Consider the following 19580-nt stretch of genomic DNA (forward strand, 5'->3'; position numbering starts at 1 on the left):
TGATTCAGGATACTAAGGCATAATAAGGCACAATAAAAACAAAGATGAATGTGTCAGTGGAAGCGAGGTGTTAGCCCTACAAGGTGTGAAATTATAATGAACTCTTCTGTGCCAAAGAAACGCTGGCATCTGTTAGATGGGTCTGCAGTCCTCAGTGGGTACCTCTGAGGTGAAACTGCTATTATTTTAATTCACATGAGTAATCTGAAGTGTTTTTAAGGGTTGATATGCCTTGCTCCTCTGCTGACAGAAGTGTATTGCTATTGGTTAAAAGGTAGAAATTAAGTTTAGTTTAGAAGTGCAGACTAAGGCCAGGAACAGACATTAGATCAGCTAAAATCACAAATATTTTTCCTCCTGGGTTGGAATGAGAGGGCCATGTGGGTGCTCTTCCAGCTATGGCTGAGCTGTTCATTGCCAGCTGTACTCAGGTGCAGCAGGGCAGCATTGCAGTCCTTGGAATGCAGCACACATGTAGCTCTGTTGGCTTCATGCCAATGCATGGCTAACAAAGGTTTTCACAAAGAAATACCTCACAGAGGTATTACAGAAATCCTTTATAGTTGTAGAATCTGTATTTGTTCAAACTCAGATGCTAGATGGATTTCATTAGATGCATAGTGCTTCAACTACTTTCATTTCTGAACTGGTAGTCTCCCAGCTGGGGGGGGGGGCTAAACATTAAGGAGCATCTCGAAGAAAATTTGTTTGCAATTTAAAATTATTTGTTATCTCGGCTGCATCATTTCTGCCATGGAATTTTCATTAGATTAACAAGGGTATTCACCAGGATTTGCAAGACCAAGTTTTCATTTTTCAGTCACTGTCCTAAAGATAATTCAAAGGGTTTTTTTTTGACCTATAATGGGAAGCACCAGCTGAACTCTGATGTTCCCCATGTCATTTGCTTTATTTCTTGCAGAAGAAAAAGACAGAAAATAGGACCATGAAAAAGAACAAAGAGTTGCTGTCATAGAATTTCTAACTTGGGATAAGAAAGATAATTCTAGAAAAATGACAGTTCACCTATGAGCAGTAGGAGTTCAAAGGAAGGACAGGTGGAATTTAAGTGAGAATGAGCATGTGAGGCTTTTTGTTCTAAACACTTCCCGGTGAATGGTGTTACTCTGTCAAGTCATAGCATGACTATTCATGTCTAGGAGCAAATATAAAATATTGAAGTTACTTATGTGCTGGCAGGAGCTGTTGATGACTGACAGATCTGATTCTATATATATTAGGGTATTTTTATTTTTTAAATTTTATTGTATGTGATGTCGATATTCTGAGGCATTATTATGAAGATGTTTTATATGCAAATACATTTATTTCTAGAACCTTAAAATATATATGTCCATATACACGACTGGTTTAGATATTAATGACTTCTTGAGAAAACTTTAGCTCCAGGAATTTTTCTGTTTATGTTGGATTTGCCTTCAGGGAATTTATTTGGAAGTAAAATTGTGATGAAAGAACACCTTTCATGCACCAAATTACCAAGTAAATTAATTTCCCCACAAGGATGTTTTCCACCTGAATACAGAAGCATCCACAGGCTCTCCCTAGGTACAGGCAAAGCAGGAGGCTGCTCAGGTGAGTAGATGATGTGGGCCATGGTGGTGTTCTTGCTTATGCTGTGTGCCTTGATCCGTGAAGGGTAGCACTGGGGGCTGCTGCTTGGGCATCCAGGTGTGTCAGAGCGTGCAGAAATGTGGGCACTGCTGAAGAGTGAGCAATACTGGCCAATTTTCCACCCTGAAACTAGCAACTACTGCCTCCATTTGCCCTGACTCTGTATTTTCTGATATTTTTTCTTTAACTCTCTGAGGCTGTGCCTTTCCCTTATTCTCACTGACTGTCATCACTACTTCCTAGATTCTGAGCAACAAGGTTGAATTGCTGCCTTTTCTTCCCCACTGTCTCTTTGTAACCACTGAATGTATTTCCTTGCAAGGGCAGGAATGGCTTACTTTACAATGTAATGATTGGGCCTCTCAAGGTCTAGTCAACACGAGTAAGAAGACAGGACACTTTCAAGTAATTGAGGCCTTTATGAACAAATGTAGGAGACAAATTACACGTTAAAGTAATTCTGTGCCTTTCTGTTTGGAACATGACGCTGTGGCAATGGGCACTTCCTTTTTTATTGCAGAGTACAAGCTTTATTAATCTGTATAATCTGTAATTTATATAGGCCTTATTGAAGCTATTTGACTGTGGAGAGGTACACAAACAATAATATGTAACATCAGATTTTGTGCAATTACAGGGCGATTTTGGGATTGACAACTGAACTAATACCATCACATGGAGCATGCTCCATGATCATTTGCCATTGATTGTTCCCAGTACAGATGCACTTTACTGGATCCTATGTTGGTAAATAGGGTCATCTAGCGATTAAGCACAATAAAATGGGTGGTAATATTGGTGTTAAGTCTGTTCATAGTACCTGATAAAGCAATGTGTCCAACATGCTGATGCTGAAAACTCTGCCAGCAGCAAAGGGCAGTCGAAACATAAATGCCAGGTTAGATCCCTTCTCCCGCTCTTTCTGTTAAGGAATTAAAAAATAGGAAAAACTTTTAATGCTGGTTTTGGATGGATTGTAACAAAAACATGAAATAGATACCTTGAAAGAAATCAAAAGTGTAAAATCCCTTTACTCTCAACGTAGTTTCTTCCTGTAAGTATTTTGTTCTATGTAAAATAAGACACCAATAATAAGAGGTACTAATTTCTCTTTATAACTCATATGTCACTATTGTTTTTTATTGCTTAACATTAATTCAAATCTGCTTAATAACTGAATGATATTAAACAAAAGAAAATGGAGACAGGAAATAGGAGGCTTCCTCCTGAAGGTTAAAAAAGCAGCCTGCCTTTGTGTAGACCACTGCAATACTCCCATCCCATACTGGGCCATCCCAGATAGATTTATGCTCACCTAACATCTGTGTGCTTATCCCTGTGGAAGATACAAAATCACAGGATTGGTTTGATTAAAAGATACAGGAACTTGTACTTATTTCAAAATGATCACTTAGAGCTTTAGAACTTTTATCGTTAGCACCTGCAACATTTACTTGAAAAAAAACCACAGCAAACTAAAGTGTGAACCTTATCCAAAACATTACAAACCCTTTCTTTCAGGAAAGAGGGAGTGGTCACCCAATTTTTTTTCTCACACAAGACAAATGGAGAACATAGATTTTAAGTTTAGAGTGTGGGTGTTTTGTTTTTCCTTTTCTCTGTTGTATAAAGGCCACTGCTCTCTCCTGTGTCAGGGCTGAGTTTACTGTCAGATTTATTTATTTTTAAAATGAGAAAAGTTGCAGCTGCAACAGCAGATGGTCATCAGATTTGTGTATCTGTCTTCTGCAGCCCATTAGGTTGAAAAGCCAATTTTGCAAGAGTGCTTCACTGCTACCTCAAGGCAACTTGCCTGACATTCTCAGTCTTTCTGAAAATGAGGTGCTTAATGCAGAAATAACAAGCAACTCTATGTTTGACTGCTCTAGGTAATTTTTACTGGAGTTTTTAATTGCCTTTCATTTTGCATGAGGGAGTTCTGAAACATCAAAGGAACTACAGCACCACCTGTGAAGTTCTCCCTGTAAATGTTAAGACGAAGTGACTGGGAAATATCAACAGCAGGCAACTGCAACAGCAGTGAAGAAAATGGTCTTTCTTTAAGATAATTTATCTACCTCTGTTTCAGCAGAGCATAGTTTGGATAGGAAGTTCATTAAATGTTCAGCTTCCAACCTATCTTGACAACTTTTGCACAATAAATTAATAAAGATAGCCAAGAAGCTAAAATATTTTTAAGTATTTCCAGAACATTTGCTTGAAAAATTAAGAAGGCGATGAAAAGCAAGAAAGAACTGAGATAAAAAACCCTGGTTTCACTGCCTAAAGGCCACCCAAATATTTACATCTTGTGGTCAATATGTACATGTGATATTCAACTGAGTAAAAGATTTACTTCTCATCCTTATCCTGTCTCATCCACACAGGCTGAATTTTTGCAGCATTCAATTCCTCTGTAAGAAACTGGACTGGGAAGGTAAGTTTCTATAAAGAGGCTCTTTTCCATTAAGTATATATTGGAATTAGCTAGGTGAATATTATACAGTAAATAGGGAACTCTCTGAAATCCCCAAAATCTAGGAAATTTACGGTACAGCTAGGAAATGGAAATTATATATTAAACCTATGATAATGCTAATGATTTTGGCATTAATTCAAATGCACCAAGATATGTAAGATATCTGAGGTGCACAGATTGGGAGGCTACATGAGAAAACCCAGCAATCATACTGATTGATAGATCGATAGGGGAGAAAGACAAGACTGTAGTGGAGGATTTCTGCCCTTGAAGACTGTCACAGTGATATTATTTGTCTCTCACAAACTCAGAAAATGGCCTGAAAGATCATGAAGGTAATACTAATACTGTAAGATTTGGGGAGTGCAGAGGTGGGTAGGTCAGATCACCAGTGAAGATCTGTGAGAAAGAGGATTGGCCTTGAGTTCATAGAGTTAAAATGATGCACAATATTACTTCCTGTGCTCCACCTGTTTAAGTAACAGTATTTTGAACAAGCAAATTAAATTTTATCTCCATACAGCCAAACAGTTTCACAGTTTGAAAATGCCAAATATGCACCTTAATGTATAGAATATCGAACTTTTATCTAACATTTAAGCTGTCCTTATCATCACTCTGACAGAGAATAATTGCTGTTCTCAAATCATCACAGTAATGCCAATATTTCTCCCAGATACACAGAAGTGTGTACAGAAGACATCATTATAGTGATGATATATTAAAGTGAAGTGGAATTAAAAACAACATTATAATAAAATTTGTATGTTTTAAGCATTTAGTCAGTTAAAAGATGTTCCACATTAATTGCCTGTGTCAGCCTCTTGGACAATTACATTAGCTCTAAATATTCAATTATCCAAAAATATTTAATTTTCCTTGAGCAAATTCCACCAGAGAGTTGCTTGATTAATATTATATTGTAAAGTGATGAAATCAAATCAAACTTTATTCTTAAATGAGGGTAGAATTTTGAAAAAAACATTTTATTTTACAGTAGCTCTACAACCATAAATCATTTCACTGTTTCCATTTCACTATTTCCAGTTCAAGTTTTCACTTGTTTTGAAATCATTGCTACAAAATCAGAAAAATTAATAAAATTGTAACATTTAAGTTGGGGGTGAGGGGAGGCAATTTTCCTTACCTTTTCCAATTTGGATAGAGCAAGAGAATAGCAGTCTTTGGCTCTGAACTGCATGAATCTCATGTTGGCTGGGTGAGTTAGTTCTGTGATAATGCTTAGGCTGGAGAACAACCTGCATTTTAAAAGAATGTAATGGTTACACTTCTAATTATAACAGCTCACAAATGTAAGGCTCTACATAAAGCTACAGCTTGTGCTTGTGTCCATGTTTTTAATGAAGTCCCTGAAACCTGTGGTGGGTCTGGGCCCAGTGAAATGCTGCTCCAACAGCAGAGGAAACTACAACACATTCCCTGTAGAATTCACAAAGAAGCACACACTGAGCTCACAAAATACTTAAATGCTAGGAAGAAACCACTTAATTTCGTTATCAGAGGTTTTATTCAATGATTGCTACAATATCACAAATCTGTAGGAAACAACAAAAAATGCAAAAGTATAAAGCTTGCACTTAGTACCTGGTCACATGTAAACTACTACTGATTTATGCACCCTTTCCAGTTGATTTTTCTTTCTTGAGGTCTGTTTGTATGCTGTGACTACAGTCTGAGCAATATAGATGAAAAGTGACACTTGTGGGAGTTGCTGAGAAAATGTATGTTTATGTATACTTATGTTCTCACTTTGAAATATTTACATATACAAAATATTTATAACTTAACACCAATTCAGGCTTCCAGTAACAAAAAGCAGTGAAGAAAGCTCAGCTGTGAACTGGCTGAATTACACAGATTTTCAAGCAGCAGACTAAAGAGCCCCTCCTCAGCACTCAGGGCTCCAAGAAACAGAAAGAAAATCATAGTTTATGCTATTTAAATACTAAAGAAGTTGGAATAGGACTCATATTATTATTATTTGAGTATTTCATCTACAGATTCATGTCAGAAAATGAGATGTACATTTGTAGCCTCTTCTGGTGATCCTGAGGGTACTTATCTATACTTGGCAATAGACAATTGTAGTACTATTTACATCATTGATGTGGCTTCTGTCTCAGTTTTCATGGAAGCAGGGTTTAGTAAGTTAGTGTCAAATGGAATTCAGTGCACCTTTTTGCAAGTCTTGTCCTTTTCCCTCACTTTTGCAGGGAGAAACATCACTGAAATGGCAATTCAAGCAGAGCCTAAATGTGAGGAAATGTATATCCAGACTGTCTACCCCAATATGTGTTAATCCCATATTATATTTGAAAACTAACACTACAGAATTCAGAATTAGGAAATCAAAAGCTTATCTCATGATTAAATACACACAACTACAGGAAAAAATGCAGGCTGCTATGTTTCTCCTAAAGATGGTTTAGTTTATTACTGAGATATGAAAACTGATTTATATTAGGAAATCAGTTTCAAAACTGGTATTGGTAAAATATTTTACTTACGAGTGCCTTTTAGCTGAACTAGGGGAAATTACCCTCCAGGTAGTCAGGGACAGATTGCTTCTTGCCCTGGGTGTAAGGCACACTGCCTGCCAACTTTCAGCACTGGAGCAGGCTCCTTCTGGGCAAAGATCCCTCTCCTCTACCCCACTCTAGTGAGACAGGACTGGATGGGGCAGAGAAAGCCCCACTAGCCTGATGGAAGACATGGCTTGCTGTTGAACTGGTTATTTGGAAATCAGACAAGCAATGCAATGCCATCATAGCACCTCGTTTGGTTTATCTCTAAATTGGTGCTGACAGCTAGATGCCAGCCAAAATACAGGCCTGTTAGGTGTACTGCTGGCAATAGGCTTCCTGCAGGATTTGAAGCACAGCCTTTAAGAGGTAAGCTAATAAAACTTTATAGTAGTACAGCCCTACTGCCTGAGGAAACCCGCTGCTTTTCTGAGGTGGACTGGTTGCACATAGGTAAAACCTTATAAAATGAAGGCCTTGTTGCCTTTGTAAAATCATGGCTCAGGCCTGTTACTTCGGCTAAGTAGAAAAGAACCATGGGGAAGAGACACAGTTGAATTAGGGGTAGAAAAAGATTCTGTTGAGCATCGCATGTCCACATCGTGGTGCGTGGGGGTTGGCCGGATGACGCTTGTTGCGCTTTAAAGCTCTGTAAACCAATAACCGGCCAACTGCTTCAAAAGGCCGCATTCTCGCAGGAAAGGTCTCTCCTTTGCACCTGCCTGCGGACCCCGCATTGCTCCTTATCGCAGCACTGGACTCACACCTGTCTACAGGGACTCAGTGGTTGGCTGCCCCTTTCATTTTAGAAAGTGAAAAGCATCTTAAGGCATAGTCCAAGACTATTAATTTCTCCTTTTCTTTTTAAGCTGCTTGTTCTTTCTTAGTCAGTGTGCCCATTCGAGTCACACTTCTGTACTCCTAACTATGTTAGACAAGCTAGTGCTGTGTCACAGTTTTAATTGGGATGGCACAGCTTCTAGCCCTAAAGGTGCTGATAACCCTGTCCTTATAAACAATGAATCTGGCTTCCAGGGTGGGGAGCACGCTCTCCTGGCAAAGCAGGATTGCTAATTTATGTATATTGGGAATAATTTCAGAACAGGTGTATGAGAACTGCCAGCCTAGGCCAAACAGTAGTGCAGCACTCTCACATGGCTTTTTCAAGCCTGAGTAACTCACATCAGGGATGTTTAGATCAGCCTGTATCCTCCGGAAGGATTTCACCTGGTGCGACTAAAGTGGAGTCTTCTTCAATGACATGATATCGTCGAGAACAGCATGTATTAAATCCAGTGGTTTAAAATCGCTCTTTAACACTACGGTTTGTGTTAAATGCTGTTGCTCTCTACCATGTTCAGTCTTTTCTTCATTAGTTTCTGACATTAGTAGCTATTAATAACTGATGAAAAAGCCTTCAATATATTTTTAGAGGTCATTTACAAAACTGTTTACCTTGGTGCAATGAGTGTAGTTTATTCTGTAGAACAGGTAAATGCCACTACCTTATGCCTCTTCCCAAAGCTTACTTAATTCTACCACTTTTATATACTATAAAAAATGCAGTGACATTTTTGTACGTTCTAGGGAAAAAACCAAATTTATGCAATGCATTATTTGTGAACGTCTATAAACTTTTATGAAGAAGTATTGTTAAGTCTTAAACCAAGATATTTATTTTAATTAACTTTGATTGTAAATACGCAGTGTTAATACTGAACCAGACACAGAGTTTGTATGTGAGTTAAAGCTGCCATCTAGTTGCAAACATCGTGCAAGACAACTGAAGGAGTGTACAGAACATCTAATTGGATACCTCAGGTATGTAGTTTCCTATTAGGATCTTTTACAAAGTAGAGCACAACTATGGGAAAAAACAATTGGAACGTTGCAAGTTTTATTTTTGATAGAACTCCTTTTTCCATTTGGGGTTAAAATGCATTTCTGAAAAATTGATGTATGTAAAAAACCTCAGTAAGATGCCTTAGCGCTGTATGGTTAGGAGTGGATCTGAGTGATGCACAGATAGAGTTCAGTTATAGGTTCAACCCAAATTTCCTAAGTGTGAGTACAAAACACACCTGTGCACGTATCGGGTACCAATTCAGAAACTGACTGTTAGAAAAAGACAGAAATAAAGTTTCTTGTGCATTGTAGATTTTGATTCTTTGAGCACATGCAGAAATGCAAACAGCATTTAACTGCATTCTCACAGATCTGTGTTTACAAAAAAGCTCCATTTAAATACTTGTATTTTAATGAGCGCAGTTTTCTAAACCACTGAAGGATTCAAAGGACTTTTACTATGCACCTCTCTCCGGTCTTTTGTGGAAGGCTTGACACAGAGGACAAGTAATTGCAATAGAAGCAGTGTTGAATGATACTCAGTTTTCTTCCAGGTCTTACTAGAATGAACACCAGGAAGTGCTAGGCTTAAGCCCCAAATCAGGGATCCAATCTGTAGCTGACTCTGTAGTGTGTTTTGTTTTATGTGAGATTTTTGGGGGGTTTTTACTAAGCAAATGTTTTTCTCTGCTCAAAGTGACACATTTTTTCATACTTACTGAACGAAGATATTTAACACAAAGGCTTTAATGAGGAGAGCTCTCAGAAGGAATAGCAAATCTCAGTGTTCTGCTTTTCAACACAGCCTCCTCAGCCTCTTTACTAGACTGATCATTTTATACTCTCATGATTCTTACCACGTTCCTGTCATTTGTAATGTTGCATATATATAAAACCCTAACTTTTGTGCAAAACTAAATATTCAAGGTGTGAACACTTGCTACTAAGTTCATAGTGATGCACTGCTTTCAGCATTACAAGGATCTGCTTTGCATATGGGCTTTAGCATTATTGTGAATTTTCTTTTCTCAACTACCTTTCATCCTAAGTCTTCAAGAGTAACTTTATTTTCCTTCCTGTAAACATGACAGCTACCTTTTAGAATGATCATCTGGTTTTGGGATGCAAAGCATTTCATCTGAGCTTTCAGGAGAATACCTCAGGATTCTACGTGAATTACTAAGCAGGGTGGGAAAATGTTTGCCTATGTAAGACACAAATTCATGCAAGGGAAAACTTAAGTAGAATAAAAAAAGAATAATTTCTTGGCACAAAAGGTATCAAGTATTTCAGAATTAATGAGGATGTGTAGATAGACTGCAAAAATGCCTTACCTGAAGAGGGTTTGCACATTCACAATGGTCTTGGCATCTGCCATGTAGTCTTCCTCAGCACTCATGGTGCTTTCTTTGTCCACCACCACCATATTAGCTGCAAAGGTGACCCCACACCTTAATAAGTCATCTAGGCTTTTGTGAAGAGAAAGAGGGAGAAAGAAACAAGCAACTTAAATATGGAACACTTGAAAGATTAGCCATGGCTGGCATCTGCAGATCAGCTACATATCGTAACTTCTAATACAATCAAGGATAACATCTCAATTAATTGGTAGAATAGAATACAGAATCTATTTCAGTAGGTTGTTACAGTCCCTCTCTTTTCGTTAATGATAAATCTATATAATTTTTTTTTAAATAAGCCTTTAGCAGTTACTTGGGAAGACTTTGGCCTTATCCACTGCAACAAATTGCTCCATTGCAGTTACTTCTGACAATAGAAAAACCCAAACAAATGCTCTGAGTTGCTCTTTCCTACAGTTTTATTTTGGCTTCAAAATGTTAATAAATGAGTTGGAGTGTTCTCAGGATGCTTTTGGGAGCAGCTGCAGAGCAGCAGAACTTTGTGCACAGCTGGACACTGTTTGTGTGAAGCCCAACCACAGAAAACACTCACAGACAGCTGAGTTACAGTTCTCATCATGCCTTGCACCTTTGTCTCCAAAATGAAGCATGTTTCATCTGTTTTAACAACAGCATATTCCACAGACCCCAAGCACTTTCTGACAAACATGGTGGGTTTTTTTAATAACTTATTTTGGAAGAATATATATCATAATTTTTGAACCAGTGCAATATCACTGATGGTTGTCTACAGCAAAAGAAAAACTGATTTTATATGATCTATGCCAACAACTGTAGTGTACAAGTAGAAGTCCAAACTTTTTTCTGAGTAATTTGTATGTCTGCTTTTTCAGACTTTCAGTTGATCCCTGAAAATAGCTGCCTATTCTGAAATACCCAGATTTTTTGCATTTCAGAATTTCATAAGCTCAACAGCTATTCTTATTTTAGCAGTTACCTTTGGCTGGCTTGTGGAGAATTTGAAAAATGCTAATGTGGAAGTATTATAATTCTAGTTCTCATGTACCTGTAGCTAAAGGTTTCTCAAGATTGACTAGATTTCTGCACAACTGTGAAATCTCTTCAGTTACAGATCTCAAATCTGTACAGGTACCTACTACTTGACATATTTTGATGAAGTCCCTCTCTGCTCTGAGTTTTGGTAAAGCTGCTCTTCTGTGACCCATCTACTTCTAACAAAAAGAGAATGGTAAATGAGAATCATTGCTTTGGTGGTTTTCTATCTAAGATGATGACATTGCTGGTGACCAAATGATAAATATTTCAGATACTTGCAGGTAGTAGGTGATACTTTAGGAACGTGGTTTATACCCCTTTAATGAGAAAAGGAAATGTGCATGTTTTACAATGTATTTCTTATCTATAGCTGATCAGATCTATTAGTTGTATGTGATTTAAAAACATGTTGAGGAAAACACGGGGAATATGTATGAACTATATTTTTTAAAGTATCTAATTAATGAAAATAGATGTCAAAAAAACCCTCTACAAACTATGGTTGCTTATTGCACCGTGAATTAAAGTGATTTTAGTGTCAGAAAAGATGCAGAAGTTCATGCTGGTATGACTGAACTTTTGAATTCTGAACAATGACTTATTCCAAAGACTACATGCTTCATTTTTTTTAATGCACTCAATTCTAAAAGAACAACAAAACACCATTAGGGAGGGATTTGGCAATTTCCATTTTGAAATAAACTCAGTAAATTTAAACAAAGTTTGATTTTCCACATTAATAAAATAGGTTAAGATCTCAGTTATCAATTACTTTGAATACTTTGAGTATTCCTTCTTAAGTATACATTTAATTGTTCTGCCACTATGAGTTCTTTTTATAACTATTATGGACTTAAGAGTTAAGAAAGTAGTAGATGTCAATAACCTGCAACCCTTTCTTGCTTAAGAAGAAAAAATGTAAAGTGAAAAACGTTTCTGTAGACCCTTTGTAAACCTCACAAGGACCATGGTAAATCTGTAACTGTATCACTATTATAAGCAGGAATTAAGTTTTTTGATTTCTACAGGGGGGATTAATATTATGGAGTTGTAGCCCCAATTCAGTATTCACTATGTAGTGAAGCAAATGGTTTTCTTTACATTTACACTCTACACAGAGGAGTTTACTAAAATACTCCTGAGTCCATGCTCTTCTCTTGTTTCTGCCTGATTTTTACATGAAATTTCTGTTGCTAAACCTGTATCCATAAACATATATTAGCAGAGGTGAAGACAGAAATGTAGGAGTAAGTGATAATTTAAGTAGTGGAAGATGAAGACTGTTGGACACATTCAAGACTGTTTGCATTCTGTAGCTATCTTTACAAAACCTGAGTCAATGACTTCCAACAAGTTATAACTCAGTACAGACTGACATTAGAATCAGAGCTATAATCTGTTCATCTCTTGAAACATATGAACTCACCTAAATAACAGTTAATCTTATGTTTTTGAAGATATTAACTTGTGCTCCCTGTCACGCTTTTCACTAATGAGATCCTTTATAAATGAGAAATTTGAAATCCCAAATTACAGCACACAGACACAGACTATGCATGCAAAAAGCTCATCTCCAGCTACAACACGCACACTAAAACATGCAGTGACAATACACACAACAAACCACTGAGACTACAAAGTTAAGTTTTCTAACAGTTATTTCACCTACTTGTCGATAGAGCCCACCATGTAGTAAACCATTGGAAACCAACAGATTGCATCCAGAAAATGCATATCTGGCCTGAGCAGCAGACGGAATTACAAAATGAAACACAGTATCACAACAGCAGCATCTCTTCTAAAATATTTAAATCAACTGGTACTTTGGGGTTTTCTTAAAAAAATAACTTTTTTAAACTTTGGCATTGCAATATCAGTTTAAGCAGGGGATAGGTTTTCAGAAAGCTGTGAATCAACAGTTTGCTGTGATCATAAAGAATGATCAGAATTAACATGCTTATATTAATAAATGCACCTCTAAAATCAGAAATGTTATGGCACAGGACAATTCCAAATATCAGAATGAATGAGTGATGTCAAGGACACACTACCAAGTTATACTCCAGTGTATGCCTTAGGAGGACTTAAAATAAGCATCAAGAATTCTTAATTGAAATGTGGAAATCGAATCATCACTTGCGTTTTGTGACACATACTGCTTTTCAAGCCTACTCCCTTTCAGAGGAGTCACTGCAAACGCTGCATAGAGGGAGACAACACTAAGGGTGTTGGTTTAATTAGCAAGCAGAGCTTTTACTTCACATTAATCAATCAAAAGTGGGTTTAGCCATGAAGTGTCACAACAGCATTGAAAGGTGTGAAGTAGGGCACTGTGCTGACAAAAAAAGCTGGCGCTAGAGGGCCCCATGTGCCCACGGCTTTGCTCTCGCACTGCCAGTGGAAGCGATTCAGCCTCATTTAGGCTTCTCAATTTGTGTAGTTCACTCTATACCATGGTACCTACATAAAAACCTTCTGTTGTGCAAGCACAGGTGACTAAGGAGCTGCCTGAGGCAAAGTGGGACACTTCACAGCAGGCCTTTGTAGAAAAAAAATCACTTAAACTGGAACAGATCTACGTAAAAGGAAGTGTCAGCCCTGGAATCGCAACCTACAAGACATTTTTGCTTTCTTAGCTTGTTCTACTTTTCTGTGTACAGTTAACCTCTGTTTCTGTCTTCAAACTGTGATTTTAAGTAGCTGAGCTGTACCAAAGTTTTGCAAGAAAAAAAAAACCTAGTTCATGATCAGATTATAAATGAACCACTATTGACAGGGACAAATTTGACTGAAATTTTAAAAGGAAGAAATGGAAAAATCCCAGCAATCAGCAGACAGATATAAAAGTAACAACAATACTGCAGGTTTTAATTTTCACCCATGGCTTTAAATAATTTTAGAAAAAGTGTGTCTGTGGGTGTCCTCTTGGTTTAAAGAACTGTTTATCTTTGAGTGTAGAGTTATTAAAAATATCCCTAACTGGTCCAGGCCAGTAAGTGCATTGTGTTAAGTAGGTTAGTGCTGTCACATAGCTGTGAAACTGTTACACAGCTTGCTTTTTACAGTGTTTATTAAGTTACTTAATTTTAGCAGTAGCATTCACAATTTTGGGGGTAATTTTAAGAAAAACTTAGCTGAAACATTGGCATGAAGAATAAGGACATTTAAGTTTACTACAGCCATTTACAGTCAGTAAAAGGTCAATTTTGTATAAGACAGTGACCATAGGGTATGATTTTTGTCACTAACTTTTCTCAAAGGTAAGTGTGCCATAATGTTTTTGATTTTCAGCTGGCCATGTGAAAAGTGGTCATCTATTGAATTAATGGTAAAATGAGTTTAAAACTTAGCAGAGGGGGTAACAAAAGTCTCCTTACGGATTATCGAGCAGTAATACAATGGGGTTTAGTTCTTTCTTTGGTCGGTAATAAGCTCTGAGTGGGACAATAAAGTTATATAAGCCATTTCCAGCAGTTTCTGCTGCAACTATAATCAATTTATTTTTGAATCCATAGGCTTTGGCATCTTCATAGTAGTTATGCTGGCATCCCTAAAATCAAAGTAAGAAACAAGTTCAGTGCATGTGAATATTGTATCAGATGACTGACTACAGACGTGGTTAGACATAAACACTTGGTGAGGAAAAGGAGGAAAAAATATAATATTATAGCAAATGCTGCACAGACTTCATCTCTAAGGAGAAATCAGAATTTAGCTCTACTCAAATGCAACAGACAAATGAGAATGCAGGGTTATCCAGTAACAGAAACTCCCTTTACCTTATCTAGTCTTAGACAACAGAAGGGGACTTTTTCATGCAGAAGATGACAAAAGGTGGGAGAACTTCCAATATAAGGAGAGTAAGGAGGATAGCCTTTGGCATACCTAAAATAGAAAAAAAACCATTTTTCAGTACAGCACATTACCAAAACACAGGTGACTACACAAGTATTTTATGGGATGTTTATACATATATCCAGGTTTTAGAGTCAAGTACACAAAATGAACTATGTTTCATAGAGGTCAAACAAATGTCTTTTGCAGCCAATTCAATAGAACTTAGTGAAAGCTGCCATGCTTTTGAGGACTGAAGGAATTTTGCATGGGTTTTTGAAAATAGTCTGTTGTATCATAGTGTGCTGTCATAGTGTTTTGAACTGGAAACTTTTAAGTTAAAAAAGGAAGGAAAGAAAATAGAAATAATTGTACTTCTGCTCTTCCTTCTCCGATTTTTTTTCAAATACTTACCAAGAATGAGTGAAGTCATTACCTTTTTGCTTTAATAACATACTTTCAAAATGGCTGAAATTAATTCTAAATGGCAAATCCTCTACCCAATGAGATAAAATTTCTAATTGACCTTAGTTTTTTTTTTTTTTTACAAGAGGCCTTTTAAATCCTGGTGTTTCAGTCTGCACATTTAAGATGACTTATCCTATTAATTTTTTCTCTGGAGTTTGACAGTCTTCCCTGGGGTGTCTCATGCTTGTCACTGGTGGAGATGGGAAACTCTGCTGGTTTAATTGTGTGTTTCAGTTTTAACACCCCTGTCAGCAATCCCAATAAACATAATTGCTCATCTGCACAGCAGGATTGAATCTTCTGGGTTTATCTGAATAATGCATCATTACTTTCAGTAACACACTAACAAGCATTTTGAATTAGATGTGATCATTTTGTCCCATACTGCTTTTTTGTCATTTCTGCATTTTGAAATCACACATCCAGCCCCAGCACTCAAAAAAGCCTGTTGGATATCTGATTATCACTGCAGTCTCCTGACAGGTGTACTTATCTGTTTACAACTTTGTTGAGTGCTGACTTAGTAATTACAGAAAGTAAAAAAAAGGCATAAAATAGGCTATGAATGGATTGCAATACATCACTACAGCTTTTTTAACTGCAAGAAGAAAATTTCTGGCAAATGGAAGAGTTAATCTGTCATAGGCTTATAAGCATTCTGCTAGCATTTCCTAGAAGGGAATAATTCTGTAACTGTGCTTCATGGGACTTGCTTCCTACAAGTCCTCAGACTGATCTGCATGTCAAAAAAGATTATTGATGCTTTTTATATAGTATTAACGTTCCACATTATTTTACATGTACTATACGTACTCTAAGCCTGCAGAGACTTCGTCATCCGATGGAGTGGTTTCATCCTCTGACTGGTCACTGAGCAGGTCACACGTGTGAAGGGAGGAGGAGTCTGCAACCTCCAGCACTGGGGCTATGCTGGGCCTCCTGCCCTCCTTGCCCCCCTCGGCAGGAAGGGCCAGGGTGGCCCCGCTGGGCCCGCGGCACCCGGTGTCCTGTAAATCGATGGCCACGGTCCCTAAGGGTAAGGGAAAACATTTCCTCAGTGTGCTGCTTAGAACATTCTAATGAGATTCCTGTAATTAGTGGGGATTCCCTGACTGCATGGCAAAGGACTGACAGCAACACTATGCTAATTGCGTTTATTTCGTTAAAATAAAACAAATATTTCAACTGTACTCGAGGAAAGGAGCACTTTTCCTGACAATTAGTCTATGTCTTCTTGTTAACTACCTCTTTAAAATCATACCTTATATAATGAGTCCATATTTATATGCATCAACAACCTGCAGATTTTACTAAATGGTGTTTTTTAAATTAAAGAAGCTCAAGAAAACTTCTTACAAACAATCAGGTATGAATGCCAAAGACGTACTCGTGATCTACCCAGTTGTTTTGCTTTGCAAACACTTCACTTTACTTTTTTATACCAGTCTTTAGTAGTTTAATTCCACATTGTCAAGTAAAAGAAAAAGAGATCCCAATTCCATTTGTTTGGGTTTTTTGTTGTTGGTTTGTCTGTGTTTTTTTTTTTTTAATATCAAGGAAAATGTTAAAAGTTTTTATAATAATTCTTTCTATACATGATTATAGTTTCTTAAAATTTTAGGAAGTTGCTTTAAAATGTACTACTCATTAGATAGGAATATGTTGTGATGTAATTTTTTATTCTTTTTTTACTTACCCATGCTGGCAATTATACTGTGTACTGGTAACCTAGAAGCTCCATGATAAGATAATTTTGATTCATGATTTTGTCTATGCTTTTCTTGCTTCTTAAAAGCAGAATTCTCTTCTTTGGTGATATTTATATAAAAGCATATATCTGTAGAACTCATGATATATCGAGGACCTGGATTCAGCAAAATGTTTTTGTTATCTTCCTTTCTAACACCAATCAGACAGACTCCAAACCTTAATTAGAAAAGGAAAGGCATGGTTCACTTTGCACAGTCCTGCAAACACCAGAATTTCCATTGTCAAAACTGAACCTCAGGTGTATTTTTATTCTTTGCACATTATGAACATTTGCAGCTTTCTGGATGACAAAGATGTTTGAAAAATGTTTTCTGCTAAATAGGCCAAGTCAAATCAAGCAGTTTTTCTGAGCTCATGAATTCCTAGGCAATTGAGTGGTTTTTGTAATGCCCATAATATTCTCCTAATGTTGTTCTAGTTGATTTTTTCTGTCAGATGAATAGTCCTTTTTGGGAAAATATTGGTAGAAAAATGGATACATGATATGAAAAATTATTAATCATGTTAAATTGTTCCATTATTTATAAGTAATGGAAACCATTTTCATAATTCATTTTTTAAATTTCACAATTCACTCTTAGAAATGTATTTGATTAGTGATAGAAAATAAGGAATTACAGCAAAAAAACCTCTTTCTCTCCTTGATTAAATATGAGAATAAACCCAGCATTTAGGGTTTGAGAAATGCTTATTTTATCAAATATATACAAACACACATGATTTGTGTTTAATTTGTATGTTCATCTCACAGAGCAGCACTGGATACGTGATGCCTCATCTGCACTTTAAAGCAGGTATGTTATCATCTAACAGAAAGAAGAGTTTGATGTTTGAACAATCAGCAGAATGTGCTATGTGCCACTTTTAAATCGTACATTTTCCATAAAATTAACATGCCACAAAGGAAGCCAGATTTCCAGCTGAGTCTTAAATAAATAAAAACCTCCCACCCTCCCACCCATTCTTTTCTAGATTATTTTGGACTTGGGAAAGGATTGGTATTCTAGGAAAACCCCTCTAAGGTGCCTTTTTTTTTCTTGTTGTCCAGCTCATCATTTATATCCTTTACATCCTATTCTCTTAGACTGAGGTGGGCTGTACAGAACAAACATAAGCTTTTACCTGACCAGCTCTGACTCAGAGAAACCTCTGTATTAGAGGTCAGATATTTAAATGCAGAAACAGAGTAGCGTGTACTACTGTGCCTTTAGTGCAAAGCTACGTTGCAGGCAAAACAAGTAATTATTTCTTTGAACTTTTAATGGTTGATAAGAAAATAAACATACTTTTTATGTGCATGGAAAGAAGCATATGTGAAGCTCTTCCCTTCATACTCAGCAAAAAAAGTACTTTCTTCCAGGTTAATGTGATACACTTCGTTACCAGAGCATCTGCCATACATTTTCTGCCATTGTTCTGGTGATTGCTGACTCTCCCTGAAACATAAAGAGAATAATTTAACACTTAATGTAAAACTCTTATTAATCAGAATGGTATTTCTTGTCAATAGAAACTACAAATGTCTATTGAAAATGTCCTATGGGCTTATCCGAAAGAAATATTTGAGGTTAAATCTTGGTAATATTGTAAGTACAGAGATTATTTTAATGTATTAAAGAGCATTTTCTGCTAAGTAATAGACTTATAAGAGTATGTGCTTTAGTATCAGGAGAGAGATGGGTCAATTAGTTTAAATTCACACCATAATAAGTAGATCCATGGCAATTTGAGGATGACAGGTAAAACCAGCAGCATGCTCTTTCTATTCATAGACAGTTTCTTCACATGCTTAGTGGCAGACTCTGGTTCCTGCCTGAATATCATTAATGACAACTTATGTAGGAAAGAATCATTTGTCTTTGGTCATTTTATCTGTAGGAGAGATTTTTCTGCATTTGCTTATCAGTGATCTTTACCCTCTGGGTATTTTTGGTTCCTGTGTCTTGCAGACTATTCACAAGTACATAGCTCCTTTTCTCTAGTGCAAGAAAATAAATGACAAAGCAGATTATCCTTTACTCTGTGCAGCTGCTGCCCTTAATGCAAACAGTTTAGTGGAAATGTTCCAAACCTCAGCAACCCCAAAACTTGTAGCCCTGGAGCTCCTGAGAACTTCTTTATTAAGTTTCATGTGGAAAGAAGGTTCTGCCTGCATGAGTTTTCACTGGAGATAACTGATGTATATGCACACATATGTGCAGATAGGTCACAAAACTGACAAGTGTTTTCTGTGTTTTGCCACTTGAGTGAAGATCTCAAGATATTGGGACATGCTCCTTTATGCTCATTTATACATTTTCAATATCTTAACACAATTTCTATTTTTCTTCAATTTACCATGTTTCTCCACCCTCCTCAGGAAAACATTTTCATTCAAGACAGAAATAAGTAAACCCTTTTTGTTGCACCAGTGCAACCAGTGTACTAGGTATAGAACAATGTAATTTCAGAACATTTTTCCCCCAAAATAAAATGGTCACCTGTTTAGTGTCTGCTTGGTTCCAGTGAGTTGTCTGAAAGCTTCCCATGGGGCTGTACTGTAAAGATCACATTAACTTCAAGTCAGAAAGGTTATTTTCTTCCAATATT

At 36.9% G+C, this 19580-nt stretch overlaps 1 protein-coding gene across 3 annotated transcripts in view; it reads right to left on the reverse strand.

The window, feature by feature from the left end:
• KCNT2 (potassium sodium-activated channel subfamily T member 2) overlaps nucleotides 1–19580 on the reverse strand; it is a gene marked incomplete at both ends in the record, with an annotated part of 111899 nt that overhangs the window by 10762 nt on the left and 81557 nt on the right. Inside the window, 9 exons of one of the 3 annotated variants that reach the window (XM_082287027.1) lie at nucleotides 2456–2557; nucleotides 5262–5373; nucleotides 9837–9971; nucleotides 12589–12660; nucleotides 14297–14469; nucleotides 14699–14804; nucleotides 16035–16251; nucleotides 16918–17147; nucleotides 18278–18427. In XM_082287027.1, the coding sequence (XP_082143153.1) occupies nucleotides 2456–2557; nucleotides 5262–5373; nucleotides 9837–9971; nucleotides 12589–12660; nucleotides 14297–14469; nucleotides 14699–14804; nucleotides 16035–16251; nucleotides 16918–17147; nucleotides 18278–18427 (1297 nt within the window). The remainder of the gene's footprint in view (nucleotides 1–2455; nucleotides 2558–5261; nucleotides 5374–9836; nucleotides 9972–12588; nucleotides 12661–14296; nucleotides 14470–14698; nucleotides 14805–16034; nucleotides 16252–16917; nucleotides 17148–18277; nucleotides 18428–19580) is intronic. The other 2 variants (XM_082287028.1, XM_082287029.1) reach the window with 2 other exon arrangements.

Source organism: Coloeus monedula (assembly GCF_965178545.1).
Source record: "Coloeus monedula genome assembly, chromosome: 9".
Lineage (NCBI taxonomy): Eukaryota > Metazoa > Chordata > Aves > Passeriformes > Corvidae > Coloeus > Coloeus monedula.